This window comes from Diaporthe amygdali (genome assembly GCF_026229845.1).
Source record: "Diaporthe amygdali strain CAA958 chromosome Unknown NODE_5_length_1802954_cov_64_987939, whole genome shotgun sequence".
Lineage (NCBI taxonomy): Eukaryota > Fungi > Ascomycota > Sordariomycetes > Diaporthales > Diaporthaceae > Diaporthe > Diaporthe amygdali.
In genome coordinates this window covers 575,531-587,818 of record NW_026517025.1, presented here as the reverse complement: position 1 = coordinate 587,818, position 12,288 = coordinate 575,531, and the positions used below count along the sequence as shown (strand labels likewise).

At 53.3% G+C, this 12,288-nt stretch overlaps 4 protein-coding genes across 4 annotated transcripts; 2 read left to right on the top strand and 2 right to left on the bottom strand.

The window, feature by feature from the left end:
* Positions 1–30: 30 nt before the first annotated feature.
* J7T55_015327 (glycosyltransferase family 20 protein) lies at positions 31–3,032 on the top strand (the record flags this gene model as incomplete). Its single annotated transcript, XM_053139553.1, has 3 exons — positions 31–53; positions 224–2,252; positions 2,316–3,032. 3 exons carry the CDS (start codon positions 31–33, stop codon positions 3,030–3,032), a joined length of 2,769 nt encoding a protein of 922 aa, XP_052997055.1.
* Positions 3,033–4,024: 992 nt separating this feature from the next.
* J7T55_015326 (mfs monocarboxylate transporter) lies at positions 4,025–5,427 on the bottom strand (the record flags this gene model as incomplete). Its single annotated transcript, XM_053139552.1, has 2 exons — positions 4,025–4,534; positions 4,615–5,427. The coding sequence occupies 2 exons, from the start codon at positions 5,425–5,427 to the stop codon at positions 4,025–4,027; spliced, it is 1,323 nt and encodes a 440-aa protein (XP_052997054.1).
* Positions 5,428–8,954: 3,527 nt separating this feature from the next.
* J7T55_015325 (uncharacterized protein) lies at positions 8,955–9,687 on the bottom strand (the record flags this gene model as incomplete). The annotated part of the gene is made up of 4 exons (XM_053139551.1): positions 8,955–9,061; positions 9,155–9,267; positions 9,313–9,431; positions 9,667–9,687. The coding sequence occupies 4 exons, from the start codon at positions 9,685–9,687 to the stop codon at positions 8,955–8,957; spliced, it is 360 nt and encodes a 119-aa protein (XP_052997053.1).
* Positions 9,688–10,303: 616 nt separating this feature from the next.
* J7T55_015324 (uncharacterized protein) lies at positions 10,304–12,235 on the top strand (the record flags this gene model as incomplete). Its single annotated transcript, XM_053139550.1, has 3 exons — positions 10,304–10,335; positions 10,402–10,754; positions 11,124–12,235. The coding sequence occupies 3 exons, from the start codon at positions 10,304–10,306 to the stop codon at positions 12,233–12,235; spliced, it is 1,497 nt and encodes a 498-aa protein (XP_052997052.1).
* Positions 12,236–12,288: the final 53 nt, after the last annotated feature.

The following is a 12,288-nucleotide window of genomic DNA, read 5'->3' as shown; positions in this document are numbered from 1 at the left end:
CATTGATAGACTGGATACCCGAGGCCCAACATGACGGTCTTTATTGCCTCCCTGTAAGTCTCTGGCATAGCAAACCCTCTTCCTTACCCTTCCATTGTTTCCTGCGCGCCATATCACTTCTCATCGTTATGAACGTCGGGGAGCAAAAGACCCACAGCAGCCCTCTACGTCATCGTTGAAGCCTTTGAAGCAGAAATGCTAACCACGTTGTTTCATGGCACAGCTTCCTTCCAAAAACCATCCACTTCAACCTCCCTGGCACCCCCTCAAAAAATGCCAAGCTACTGCCGGAAAACCCGGCCCCCAAGAAGCCCAGACCCGCAGCTCCTCGAGCACAGCCGACCTTGTTCCCCGTTCCACAGTCCGACATCACACCACCCGAGACCCCGATCGAAGACGAGCCTGCGGATGGCATCTTTACCAACGAGGACGGACTGCGTATCCACTACCCTCCCAAGGACGACCAAGCTTCGAGTGAAAGCAAGTCCAACTCAGGACCGGGATACCCAGGACCAGGATACCAGGGCTCTCCTGTTTGGGGCAGGAGGAGTGACCAGCCTGTCTCTCGTGCTAACACCCCTCCTCCGTCGTCACTCCTCGAGCATAACAAGCAATTAAAGGCCAAGGCGCAGGAGCTTGGCCGCCAGGGCATCGTTCAGCCCCGAGCCCTCCAGCGAAGCGACAGCCACGACCGGGTCTTTGCCCACGCTGAATGGAAGGTAGTTCACGCCGACCAAGGCAATGGTGGGCTGCGACACGCTGCAGAGGCTGCCGCCCGCGAGGGTAAGCTCTCCGACGTCACCTGGGTTGGAACCCTCGGCATGCCTACAGATGCCCTCGAGGGCACCCAGCAGAAGCAGGATATCGAGGACCGACTTGCAACAGAATACGACTCGCTCACCGTCTTCTGCTGCGACAAGGATCTCGATGGCCACTACTCGCACTTCTGCAAACAAATTCTCTGGCCCGTCTTCCACTACCAGCTCCCAGACAACCCCAAGAGCAAGGCCTACGAGGATCACTCGTATAAGCACTATGTCAACGTCAACCGAGCTTTCGCCGATAAGATCATCAAGAATTGGAAGAGGGGTGATGTGATCTGGGTCCACGACTACCACTTGCTGCTTGTGCCGGGGATGGTTCGTGAGAAGCTGCCCGAGGCCAAGATCGGCTTCTTCCTGCATGTTGCTTTCCCTTCGTCCGAGGTCTTCCGATGCTTGGCGGTCCGGAAGGAGCTCCTCGAGGGCATGTTGGGGGCCAACCTGATCGGTTTCCAAATCCACGAGTACACGAGACATTTCCTTCAGACTTGCAGCCGTCTGCTCAACGCAGAGGCAACGCCTGATGGGTTACACCTCGAGGACCGTTTTGTCGATGTCATCAACCTCCCAATTGGCATTGACCCCGTGAGCTTGAGTGCCCACCGGGAAGAACCCGCAGTCAAGAGGTGGCTTGACGTGCTGCGCGAGCGCTACGCTGGCAAGAAGCTGATCGTTGCGCGAGACAAGCTGGATCACGTCCGAGGTGTCCGCCAGAAGCTACTTGCGTACGAGCTTTTCCTCAACACCAACCCTGAGTGGCGAGGAAATGTTATCCTGATCCAAGTGGCCCTATCATCAAGCGAGAAGTCGGAACTCGACGCGACAGTGAGTGATATTGTCACTCGTATCAACTCGTCCTACGCCAACCTCGCATACCAGCCGGTCGTGTACCTGAAGCAAGATATCGACTACGCTCAATACCTGGCTCTGCTCTCTATTGCTGACGCGTTGATGATAACAAGTCAGCGTGAAGGCATGAACCTCACATCGCATGAATATCTTTACTGCCAGGATGGCAAGCACATCGGCGAGAAAAAGCACGGATCTTTGATTCTCTCCGAGTTCACGGGCACTGCTTCGTTGTTCGGCGGAAATGAACTGTCTGTAAACCCCTGGGACTACCGAGCGTGCTCTACTGCCATCAGAAAAGCCCTAGACATGGGCAATGCCGAGAAGGAACATCGCTGGAACAAGTTGCACGAGTGCATCATGGAGCACACTGGGGCACACTGGTTCACTGAGTTGATGACACGGCTGGACCATGCCCATAACGAGCAGCATCGCCACAACCAGACATCTGTTCCACGTCTGAACGTAAATAACCTCGTTCAGCGTTACCAGAGCAGTCAACGTCGCCTGTTCATTTTGGACTACGAGAATACTCTCGTCAACTGGGGACCTGTGAACCAAATCATTCCATCTAGCCCTCAGGTAAGTTGAGCAATCATGCTTTGAAGATTTGGAAAACGATCCGCTAACGACGCATCGACGCAGCGCACTTTGGATACCCTTAATGAATTGCTCTTGGACGAGCGCAACATAGTTTATGTAATGTCTGGTCGACGGCCCGAGGAGCTGGATCGACTATTTCGACGCGTCCCTAATTTGGGCCTGATCGCGGAGAACGGCTGCTTCCTCAAGGACTGCGGCAGCGACGCCTGGACCGAGATGGCGGATCCTAAGCACATCCGCGCGTGGAAGGAGTCTGTTAAGGGAATACTCAACTACTACCTGGAGCGTACTCCCGGCGCCGAGATCGAGGAGCGCCGCTGCAGCCTTATCTTCCACTACAAGGGCGCGGAGAACTGGGAGCACGCCGTCAGCCAAGCGAGCGACTGTGCTTCCCACATCAACGACGCCTGCGAGAACCAGCGAGTCCATGCCATTCCCACTGACGGCTCGGTAATAGTGGAGCCGGTGGATTGGACCAAGAGCACCGCCGCGGACAAGATTCTTGAAGACTTGAAGACCCGTCTGCCTGCAGACGAGACGCACAAAAGTTCTGTGGATTTCCTCATGGTGGTCGGTGATGGACGTGATGACGAGAAGGTTTTCAGATGGGCCAACACTCTTGGAGAAGATAAGGTGGTCAAGGACGTGGTTACGGTGAGCCTTGGCAACCGGAACACGGAGGCAACAGCCACTTTGACACAGGGCGTGTCTGGGGTCTTGGTGGTACTCAACCGGCTGGCCTCCAACACCAATGAGTGAGCTCGTCTCCTCTGAGCTACACAGGCTTGCTGAGCTGAACTGGCGGAGCTCGGCGAACCCAGAAGCAACGACACTCAACGAGAGGACAAGGCTTATTGCAGATCAACAGTCAATGAGTTACCCTGGCCCCGAGTCTCATCTTCCGGATCTGGCTCCTCGCACAACGCCCATTTCGTCGGCAATCTGGCGTCTGCATGCACAGCCTTCGGTGATGGGTCATATGCACTAAAACCTATCGTGCGATCCGTCACTTTCATAATGGTACGCTTCCTAACAGAATTGGGGGCGGCTTCGATTGACAGCTCTATCTGCTGGGTCTCTTGAAGTTCTCTCACATGACCACCCTCTCATGCATGTCTGTCTCACTGGGGCTAGCAGAACAGCCTATGTGTAACCACCAACTTTTATTGTATATTGTTTCATTGTTTCACAATCCTTCTTTCCCTGTCTTGGCGTACTCACTTTTACCTCATTTTACCTCACGATGGAAGAAAAGCATGGCGATTACGGAACAATGGTTTTATTTTATGGACATGAATACTGGAAAGGAAGAGTCTCCCACTCAAGTTAGAAAATTGCGGTGGCATGCCTGTCCCTGAGTTTGGACTTCTGATGTGTATGATGATGGATGGACAGACCTTTGGATGCTTGCATATGTTGGGAAAAGAACGTACCATGGTTTGGAAAGAGAATGCAACCCTTCTTTTGTGCTTCTGTTTCCCGCATCCTTAGACTACACTGCTAGCATGGTAGTTTCCATTGGCATTACATTCGGTTACATCACTGTATTTCTCGGTTGTCTTTGTTTTTTGATTACTACTAGTACCTCTGTACAATTAGGGCAGTTTAGTCGGAGTTGAATACATTGTCACAACACTTAGGTTTCATCGACGAATGTCCCCTTAATTTTGCGGTCAGTCGTGACAATTGCCTGATCTATATTTCGCGGCCACCCTATCCACATATTACATGACATACATGAGGGGCGTATGTCACAGGATAGCTCCGACCTTCCGTGACTTAGATATCCTAGCCGCCGCAATAAGGAACGAGCTAGCGAGGAAAACAGCCCCAGCCCAGATCTGCGCCCACACATATCCCCCACTCGTCTTGTCGATGATTGCACCAGCTATTGGCGGCCCTGCGAGCGTGGCGACTCCCGACAAGGTAGCGACCATGCCGAACCTCACACCCATCTTCCGGGGGTCCGCGGTCAGGCTCGCCAGTGCACCCAAAACGATTCCCTGCGCCGCGCCGTTGGCCATGCCCAGAAAAACGCTGAAGACATACATGCCCGCCCTGGTCTTCACGCCGACCCAGGCGAACTCCATGCAGGCGAGGACGAATGTTGCGACCGTGAAGGTGTTGATCGGACCGACATGGCGGTCGGCGATGTAGCCCACCATTGGCCGCAGCGGTATCCCCGCGGCGTTGGTGACCAGAAGTAGAGATACTGCTTCGGTGGCGGACAACCCGATGACCTGGCGTGCGAATGCATTGATCTTTACGCTCAAGTCAGCAACATGTGTGGCTCAACAGAGTTCACTACCTAGCCAGCGAAGATGTGCCCGGTTACACCTACGTAGAAGAAGCTGAAGTAGAGAGCCATGAAGTAAAGGCACACTCCAATGGTGAAAAGCAGATACGGCATCTCCTTAAAGGCGCCCAGATCGACGAATGGGCCCGACTTCGCGGGAAAGACACGCGGCTTCAGGAGCAAGTTTGCGATAAGTGCCATGACGAAGGCCACGAGGGCAGAGAACCGGACGGCCCAGGGGAAACCGACCCTGGGGATGAGGTACTGCAGGGCCGAAGGGAAGATCAAGCTGCCGAAGCCGCCGCCCGTCGTGGAGATTGCGAGAGCCAGCGAACGCCGCCGCTTGAAATAACACCCGATAACAGCAATGCTAGGCATATACGCCATGCCCAATCCTAGACCAATGTAGACACCCTGTATCATCAGTATCTGCCAGTATCGCGTGCAAAAGCTCGTCAACAGCGTGCCCGACACAATCACGAGGCACCCTGCTAGCACAGCGTGCCTGGAATATCCTGCGTCCGCCAGCCGCCCCGAGACAGTGCCGAGGGCAAGCGTCAGGAAGACCTGTGCCGAGCCGATCCACGAGGCCTGGGATGACGAGAGTCCAGTCTGCTCCGTGTAGTACAGCTGGTACACGCCGAACGAGGCCGGCAGGCCCCATGCCAGCATGTTGAGCGTGTTGCCGGCTATGACCTGGGACCAGGCTGTCCAGCCTCCTTCTGGGTACTGGAACTCATCCTCAAATACAGGCGCGTGCATCTCATGGTTACCATCGATGGCGTCTTCGAGTGGGGTAATACTATGAGCAGATAGTCTGTGGGTCACAAGGAGCAGCTTTTCCGGCTTCCATTGCATGCTGCGCTCTCTGTCTGCCTGTATGCCAGGGCAGGGCGTTGGTGGCTTTTCTGTATGACAAGAGGACACTGCACAGTGGAAGAATGCCAGCAAGCAATTTACAATTGCTAGATAATGTATTAAAATACTGCCAGCTGAGCAAGCCAGAATAGCACTAGAGCGGCCCTTCGCGATAACCAGGCCCGACACTGGGGATTATAAATATCTAAAACAGATACAACTGGGATCAATAAACCTTATAATGCACTCCTATTGTGTAGTGCTCGGCAGGTGGATTAAACTCAATCCTCTTACTACGTAAAACCTGTAATATAACTGCGATATTGTTGCAGCCCGACTACCTAGCTCCGAGTTTAAATCACTCGAGCCAGGGGCTTATCGCCTATGCATTTCATGTGGGTAAGAGTATAGTCTGTTTGGGCCAGTCCTTACACACCGGGGAGAGGGGGTGGTAATGGAATACGAGTGTCCGTGCGAGCTTGGCTACGCCTTTCGGTAATGAACAGCGGAACGAATTCTCGTTTGACCTATCGAAATCAAGGATTGTGAGCACTTCCAACTTTGTTAGCGTCTTGCAGTAGCTGGCTACCTATTAAGTGTCAACACCTTCTACGCCCCGTCACGTGCAACGTCTTTCGTTAATATTTCAGCACTTCTCATTGATATTGCAAACTATAGAAGACATTAACGTTGGTGAACAAAAATAAAAATAAAATAAAGAAAGAAATAAAATGCATAGATACATGCTGCACTCTGCATGGCTTGGCATGCGAATGACAGCTCGCTTAAGTGTGCTCAACCAGAGCATAACGGCCTGCATTGCTTCTTGCCGGGGTGTGGCAGGGGCTGTCAGCAGCTTGTTTAATGGGGCAGGCTGCGAGGTATTTGTCACGCACCCTTGAGAGGATTCTTGAATAGCATGACGCATTCCTCTTCATGTACACATCCATCGTGACGTGTCACACGTCGGCACACGGCACCACACCACATTCACAGTGACCAAGGCCACACGGCTGACTTGTTGGCCATGTTGGTGATCTGTAGGGCTTAGTTCAAGACCCGGATTCGGCGCGCTCGACACCCTCTTGCTTGGTATCTCCTCGAGATTGCACCTCCAGCGGGGGTTTTGATAGGTCATAAAGTAGAGAAGAATAGGAGCACCCCTGCAGTATCGTGAACCGAGGGCCAACACCAAAAGAACCAAACATATTGGACCAGCTGGGGAAAAGATACAGATTGTGATAGAATAAGACGCCCAAGCACCCGCGAATCAATTCAGACAAACATTGCTGCGAAATCGATTCGATAAAGCCGGGATGAAAGTAAAACCAACATGCATTGGGCCACGTCCTCGCCCCAAGCCATTGCCCCAAGCAAATACCGCAGCAGCCAACTGCATGGTGCACCTTCGTTTCATCCTTCCCTCCGTTTCCGAAGAGAGTAAAATTGGACTATGATGCCTCATACTTGCAGTTTTGTGGTTGAAGTTGGGCGCGCAGATTGAGCGGCACACCAACCTAAATCACCTACGACCCACATCTCAATCGTCAAAGTCTTGTATCTTCAGGGCTGCATGATACAGGTATCATTATGTAGTCTCTGGTGGAATTGGACCGGAAATCTGCGGGTAATTCTCGGTAACTCAGAAACAGCACCGCTCATATGGACGGGGAAGTGAACGTGTGTCTTCCAGACGACAGGCAATCTGCGGAGTGACTTGTCTGACACTGTGGCAAGTGCTTGTGGAGTTCGAAAGAGTTCTGCTGTCGAGTGAAATTTCTCTGGGGTGCCGTTGCCCAACCGACGTGGGGAAGACGAGACAAGTTAACAGCTTCGCGGCAGGGGAAACCAGCACACCACCACCCATCAACCCCGGTAGACCGTTGAATCCGGCCCGAGAGGCCATCAGATAAGATGACAAGGGATGATTGTCTGGAGGAGGTCATCTTGATTGGACGGGCAATCTCCGCACAGGGCTGGCCGTCCGGGGGGTGAGATGGCAACAACGCAACCATCGCGGGCTGACAATTTAAGGGCGTGGGCCCGGCATGCATGGTCTGTTGGTCACTTGAATCAAATCGACGACAATCTTCCTATATATTCGGGGCAGGCAACATCTTCGAAGAGACTGTGTTGAATGGAAGAGGCATTGATAGACAGAGACGGTTCAATGTTTTAACCGGATAGTAGAACCGGTTGCTTGATCTTGATTGTCACTCCCCCTCCGTGACCGAAATGGTTGACTTTCGGGCCAGATGGAGGGCAAGAAAAGGATCGAAGACAGGACATTAATAGCAGGGGTCAACAACCCCTGCTGCCCGTTGGCGCACAAAGGGACCCTTCGGTCGACCAATCCACTCCTCTCCCATCCAGTCGGTACGGCTCGAGACTGGTGGGAACTGAGATACGCGAGCGCTTCTTGCGCCGGGAATAGCATGAATTTGCAAGGTTGCGGCGCACAAATGCCTCACACGCGCTATTCCCAGTTAAATAGAGGTCTGAATGTGGGTTACCGGAGTTCCGGAGTCTAAATAAGTTTGGCGGATATCAGTGACGGTGGTGGTGACCGAGCAGGCAGGCAGGCAAGCATGGTAGATGAAGAAGGGTAGAACGAATTCACAGAACCCCTGACGATGATTGCTTGCGCCGTAACAAAAGCCTCGGCAATCTGTGTGGCTTCCGTACTTCCAGTCCTCCGTAGTACATGCCACCGAGCAGCATCAAGGACGTTCTTGATCTCGAGTCTAGCCGAAAGGACTGTCAGTAGCTGTAGTGTGACCACACAAGGCACCACAAATCCTGTGGTAGACAGTTGTGTCGCGTCGACCTGCCTCTGCCTTACGAGGAGCCTTATGGAGAACCAGGCATGCCGCCGAAAACAGAAACGGCCAGCTCTAGACTAAGGCTGAGAAGGGGTATTTTCCGCAGGTTTCGTACTCCAGGTCGTGGCTCTGCCTGGAAGGGGACCAACAAAGGGACATGCCACGGCTCGGTCACCACGCATCCTAGCGTGATCCGCCCCCAACTACCGGATTCCGCCCTTTTCAACGCCTGGTAGCTGCATGAATTGCGCGGCTGTGTGGTCATCTGATCATGCGGCGCGGTTGCAATCGAGGTTGACATAACCGCACAGCCTGGTTGGACTACACAAGGGCAGCGACTTCCATGGAGTGAACCTTTCATTACCCCCCAAGAAACCATGGAATGACCATACCCAGTCAATATCAGCACTGAAGTCACCTCAGGTGATTCCAAATGTACTGAATAGGCAAGAGAGGGGACGAAGACGGATGGAAACACAAGGATCGACGATGGCATGTGGCTGCTCACAAAGCAGCAAAAACTGGGGTGAATGATAGGGTTTGTGCCGGTCATCGTGCCGAGCAATTATTTCTCGTGGCGTGCCGTCCGCTCTCTTCCCCGGATCACCAAGCAATCGCCCTTAGGGCAAGGAGATGCACGAGGTACTCATCCCGGGGGGGGGGGGGCAGATTCTGCAGCTAGATGCTGTGACTTCGGGACGGGCGTCAAGATGTCCTGGTGTCCTCCTTGCGAGGTCGCCGATAATTGTGCTCGCTGTGTCGAGAGACGGCGACGGCGACGGCGACGGCGACATCGCCTCCATTAACATGGACTGGGGTTGGTCAGAATGCTCGCGTGCCGTGTTGTATTTTCGTCAGCCGTCCTTTCTTTCAAGCGTCGCGGGCTCAGAGATGTTGGAATTGACCTCTATCAGACGAATCTAAGCCCGCATCACCCGAATCCTTTGATATCCACCCGTCCGAGGCAAGGTTGCGGATGGTGAACACGAGTTGAGCCGATATGCGTTGGGAATACTTGCTTCCGCTGATAATGGATTCCACGAGGCGTCTAGCTGGAGCCTACTGTGTGCCATGGAACTGCGCCCAGCCCCTCAGGATCACCTCTAGATAGCAATAATTGGCCCACTGGACCAGGGCGAGATGAATTGGCGGCCGCGTGGGGCCGAGCGACCGGACAATAAACTGCAGAGAAACAGGTCAGTTAAAGCCGGAGCAACCAATCCTGGATCTCCGACATGCATATCGAAGCGGGCTGAAATGGGAAAGGGGCTTCCAGAAGGGGGTGTCCGATATTGTCAAGTGATATAACACACAAAACTCCCAACTGCATATCTCCGTGATTTGAGCCCGTCGCCCCTGTCACCAACCTTGAAAGCAGCACACTTATCTACCCTGAACTGCTTCCAACGTACCTAACACCGCTGCTCGACAGCACCATTGCTCGTCGAAATTGGAAAAGTTGCCAAGAAAACAAGCCGCATCCTCGTCACTGTGCTCCACCGCTTGACATCAGCTAGATCATCCAGGCCGACGGTTGAAGATATATTGGGAGTGGCTCTGCCAGACACTTGTCCAGGGACTTGAGATCTCGCCTTATTTGAGATACAAGTGTGGATCCAAGTATCTCGCCGCATCCAACTTTCTCATCTTCGCAATCAAAGGGTGTTCCGCAACTTCATCGGGTACTTACAGATCTGATCTGTGTTCCTTCCAGTCCCACCCTGACGCACTCCATACGTTGTGCTGTCTGCACTCAAAAGTCCTGTACTATGGTGCTGCCCTACAAAGAGTCTATCGCTCTTCGCACGAAGAATCGCAATTCCACAGCCGCCTTTGCCACGCCAGCAACAAGAAGAATGGTTCAATCTTTATCTTCGCCGTCGGGGACCTGCAGCAATTGGAGCAGCAGTGTTAGCGACAGTGGGACCAGCTGTTCGAGTTCCAGCACAGTCTGTATGACACCAGTCTCTGGGTATTTGGACTTCGATCCGACGGCCAACCACCCTGTTGGACCAGAATTGCGAGAACTCGAACAGCACCCAGTGCCTACCGCTATGCTCCTGAGCTCCAACACAACGATTCCTTTGTGCACAAAGTTTGAAGCAAGTAGACCACCGCTTGTCACGACTGACGGGGGGCCCAGACCGACTAGCCTTACGAGCAGTACCCGTCGAAGGCGTTATGCCACTGAAGACGACTGGCGGCGCCATAGGGACAGGATGTCCTCCCTGTATCGGATCAAACGGCTGAAAGATGTGATCGCCATCATGGAGAACCAATACCAATTCTTTGCGACAGAACGAATGTATAAGGCTAGATTCAAGGAATGGGGCCTGAAAAAGAACGTCACCACAACTGAAGTCCACAAACTGATGGAGAAGGTAGAAGAGGAGCGGCAGCGCAGGAGAAACCTGCCAGCTTCTGGTGAAAGGGCTGCCAACGAGAGAGTTGTGTTGGACGTAGGTGAAGACCTGGATGTAAAACGTATCCAGAAGTATATGAAGCGTAAGCCCGTCGGTCTGGGAAAGCTGCGTCCGGCGTCCAGAAATTCGTTGGAGGTACTCAAGGCACTATCGATAGATAGTGGAAAAGGAGCATCAGGTCGGGGCAGGATATCGATCCCGGTAGTGAAGCTTGAGCAGCAGACTCAGCAAAAAGAGCCAGACTTGCCGCCACGAAACTTTGTCCCGTGGCGTTCGCCAGGGGCAGAGGTTCCGGACGAGATCTTTCGGCTACTTCAATCTTTCATTGACAACCGTTTCGACTGCCCATACCCGCTTACGCCAACGCCATCCGCAACATCCACACCCCTTACTTGTCATAGATGGCAGCCTGAAACCAAAAACCATTCCAATTTGGTGGATGTTTGCCCAGCGCCATTTTGGGAAGCATCTATCCAAGACGAGATGATGCTGGACTTTGTGCTTAAGATTCGCGTCGCGCACATCCTCCTCGACGATGGGTTGACAAGTGAAGGCATGCAGGCGGTCAATACGTGCCTTGACTCGGTGGCTTTCTGCATCCAGGAAGCCCAGATTACAAGCCCCATGGACACAAGACCGGCAACCTCGGTGATCCTGTGGGCCCTGTCAGCAGCGTTGGACATAATAAGCGACTTCGAGAACATCAAGCAGCTGATCATGCATATGCTTTTCCAACGGATAGCAGCATCTTGCGCGGGATACCAGCCTACAATGGCAGAATTGGCGAGGCAAGTATCCCACATTGAAGTCTACGGACAGGTCGTGATGTTGAGGCATGCACGATATTCAATTTCTCGTGCGCTGCTTGCTGGCCATACCGAATGCCAGCCAGCGTTCGAAACATATGCAAGAACAGTGGACATTTCTGAGAGCTTGCTGTCGCCAGGGGATAAAGTTCGGGCGCTTTGCACTCTGGCAAAAGACTCGACGGTCCACGGTTCGCCATTTCTAGACGCGTGGATGGAGACGCGCATCGCTCTGTCAGTGTCTGACGCATCGTCACCTGATAGGGAGTCTTTCGGGTCCCATGGCACAAGCATGTCTCCGTCGCAGCACACCAGGGGAAACAACAAGGTTGCTGCGGTACTGGGGTTGATCGCAGGGAATATTGAGTGGCATCGGGCTGTAGGCAACTGGAAACTGGTTCAACAACTGGAAAGGCGTTCCGAGTCGATAGCCCAGACTGCGAGGGGGTACATCGGGGAGGCGACACGAGAATCCAAGGAGGAGCTCGAGTTCCCGAAGCCCCCTGAACAGGTGGCGAGAGTCCTGACGCTGATGGAGCCCAGCATGTCCCATATGACGCTTCCTGAGGTAACATTCAAGATGAGCCACCTAATGGGTGAGATCCCAGGCTGGGGACAGCAGCAGCAGCAGCAAGTCCAGGTCGCGCCGCATTATGAGTCACTCTCAGATTCTGGATGGATCGCAGCGGAAACGAGCCGATGGCAGGTAGATGCCAGCTTTGGAAGCGATTATGGGATGTATAGTAATGCATGTTGAGAATGGGAGGAATTGTGAAAATCTTGTCTTCTGGCATCTGGAGTTCTGGGCGT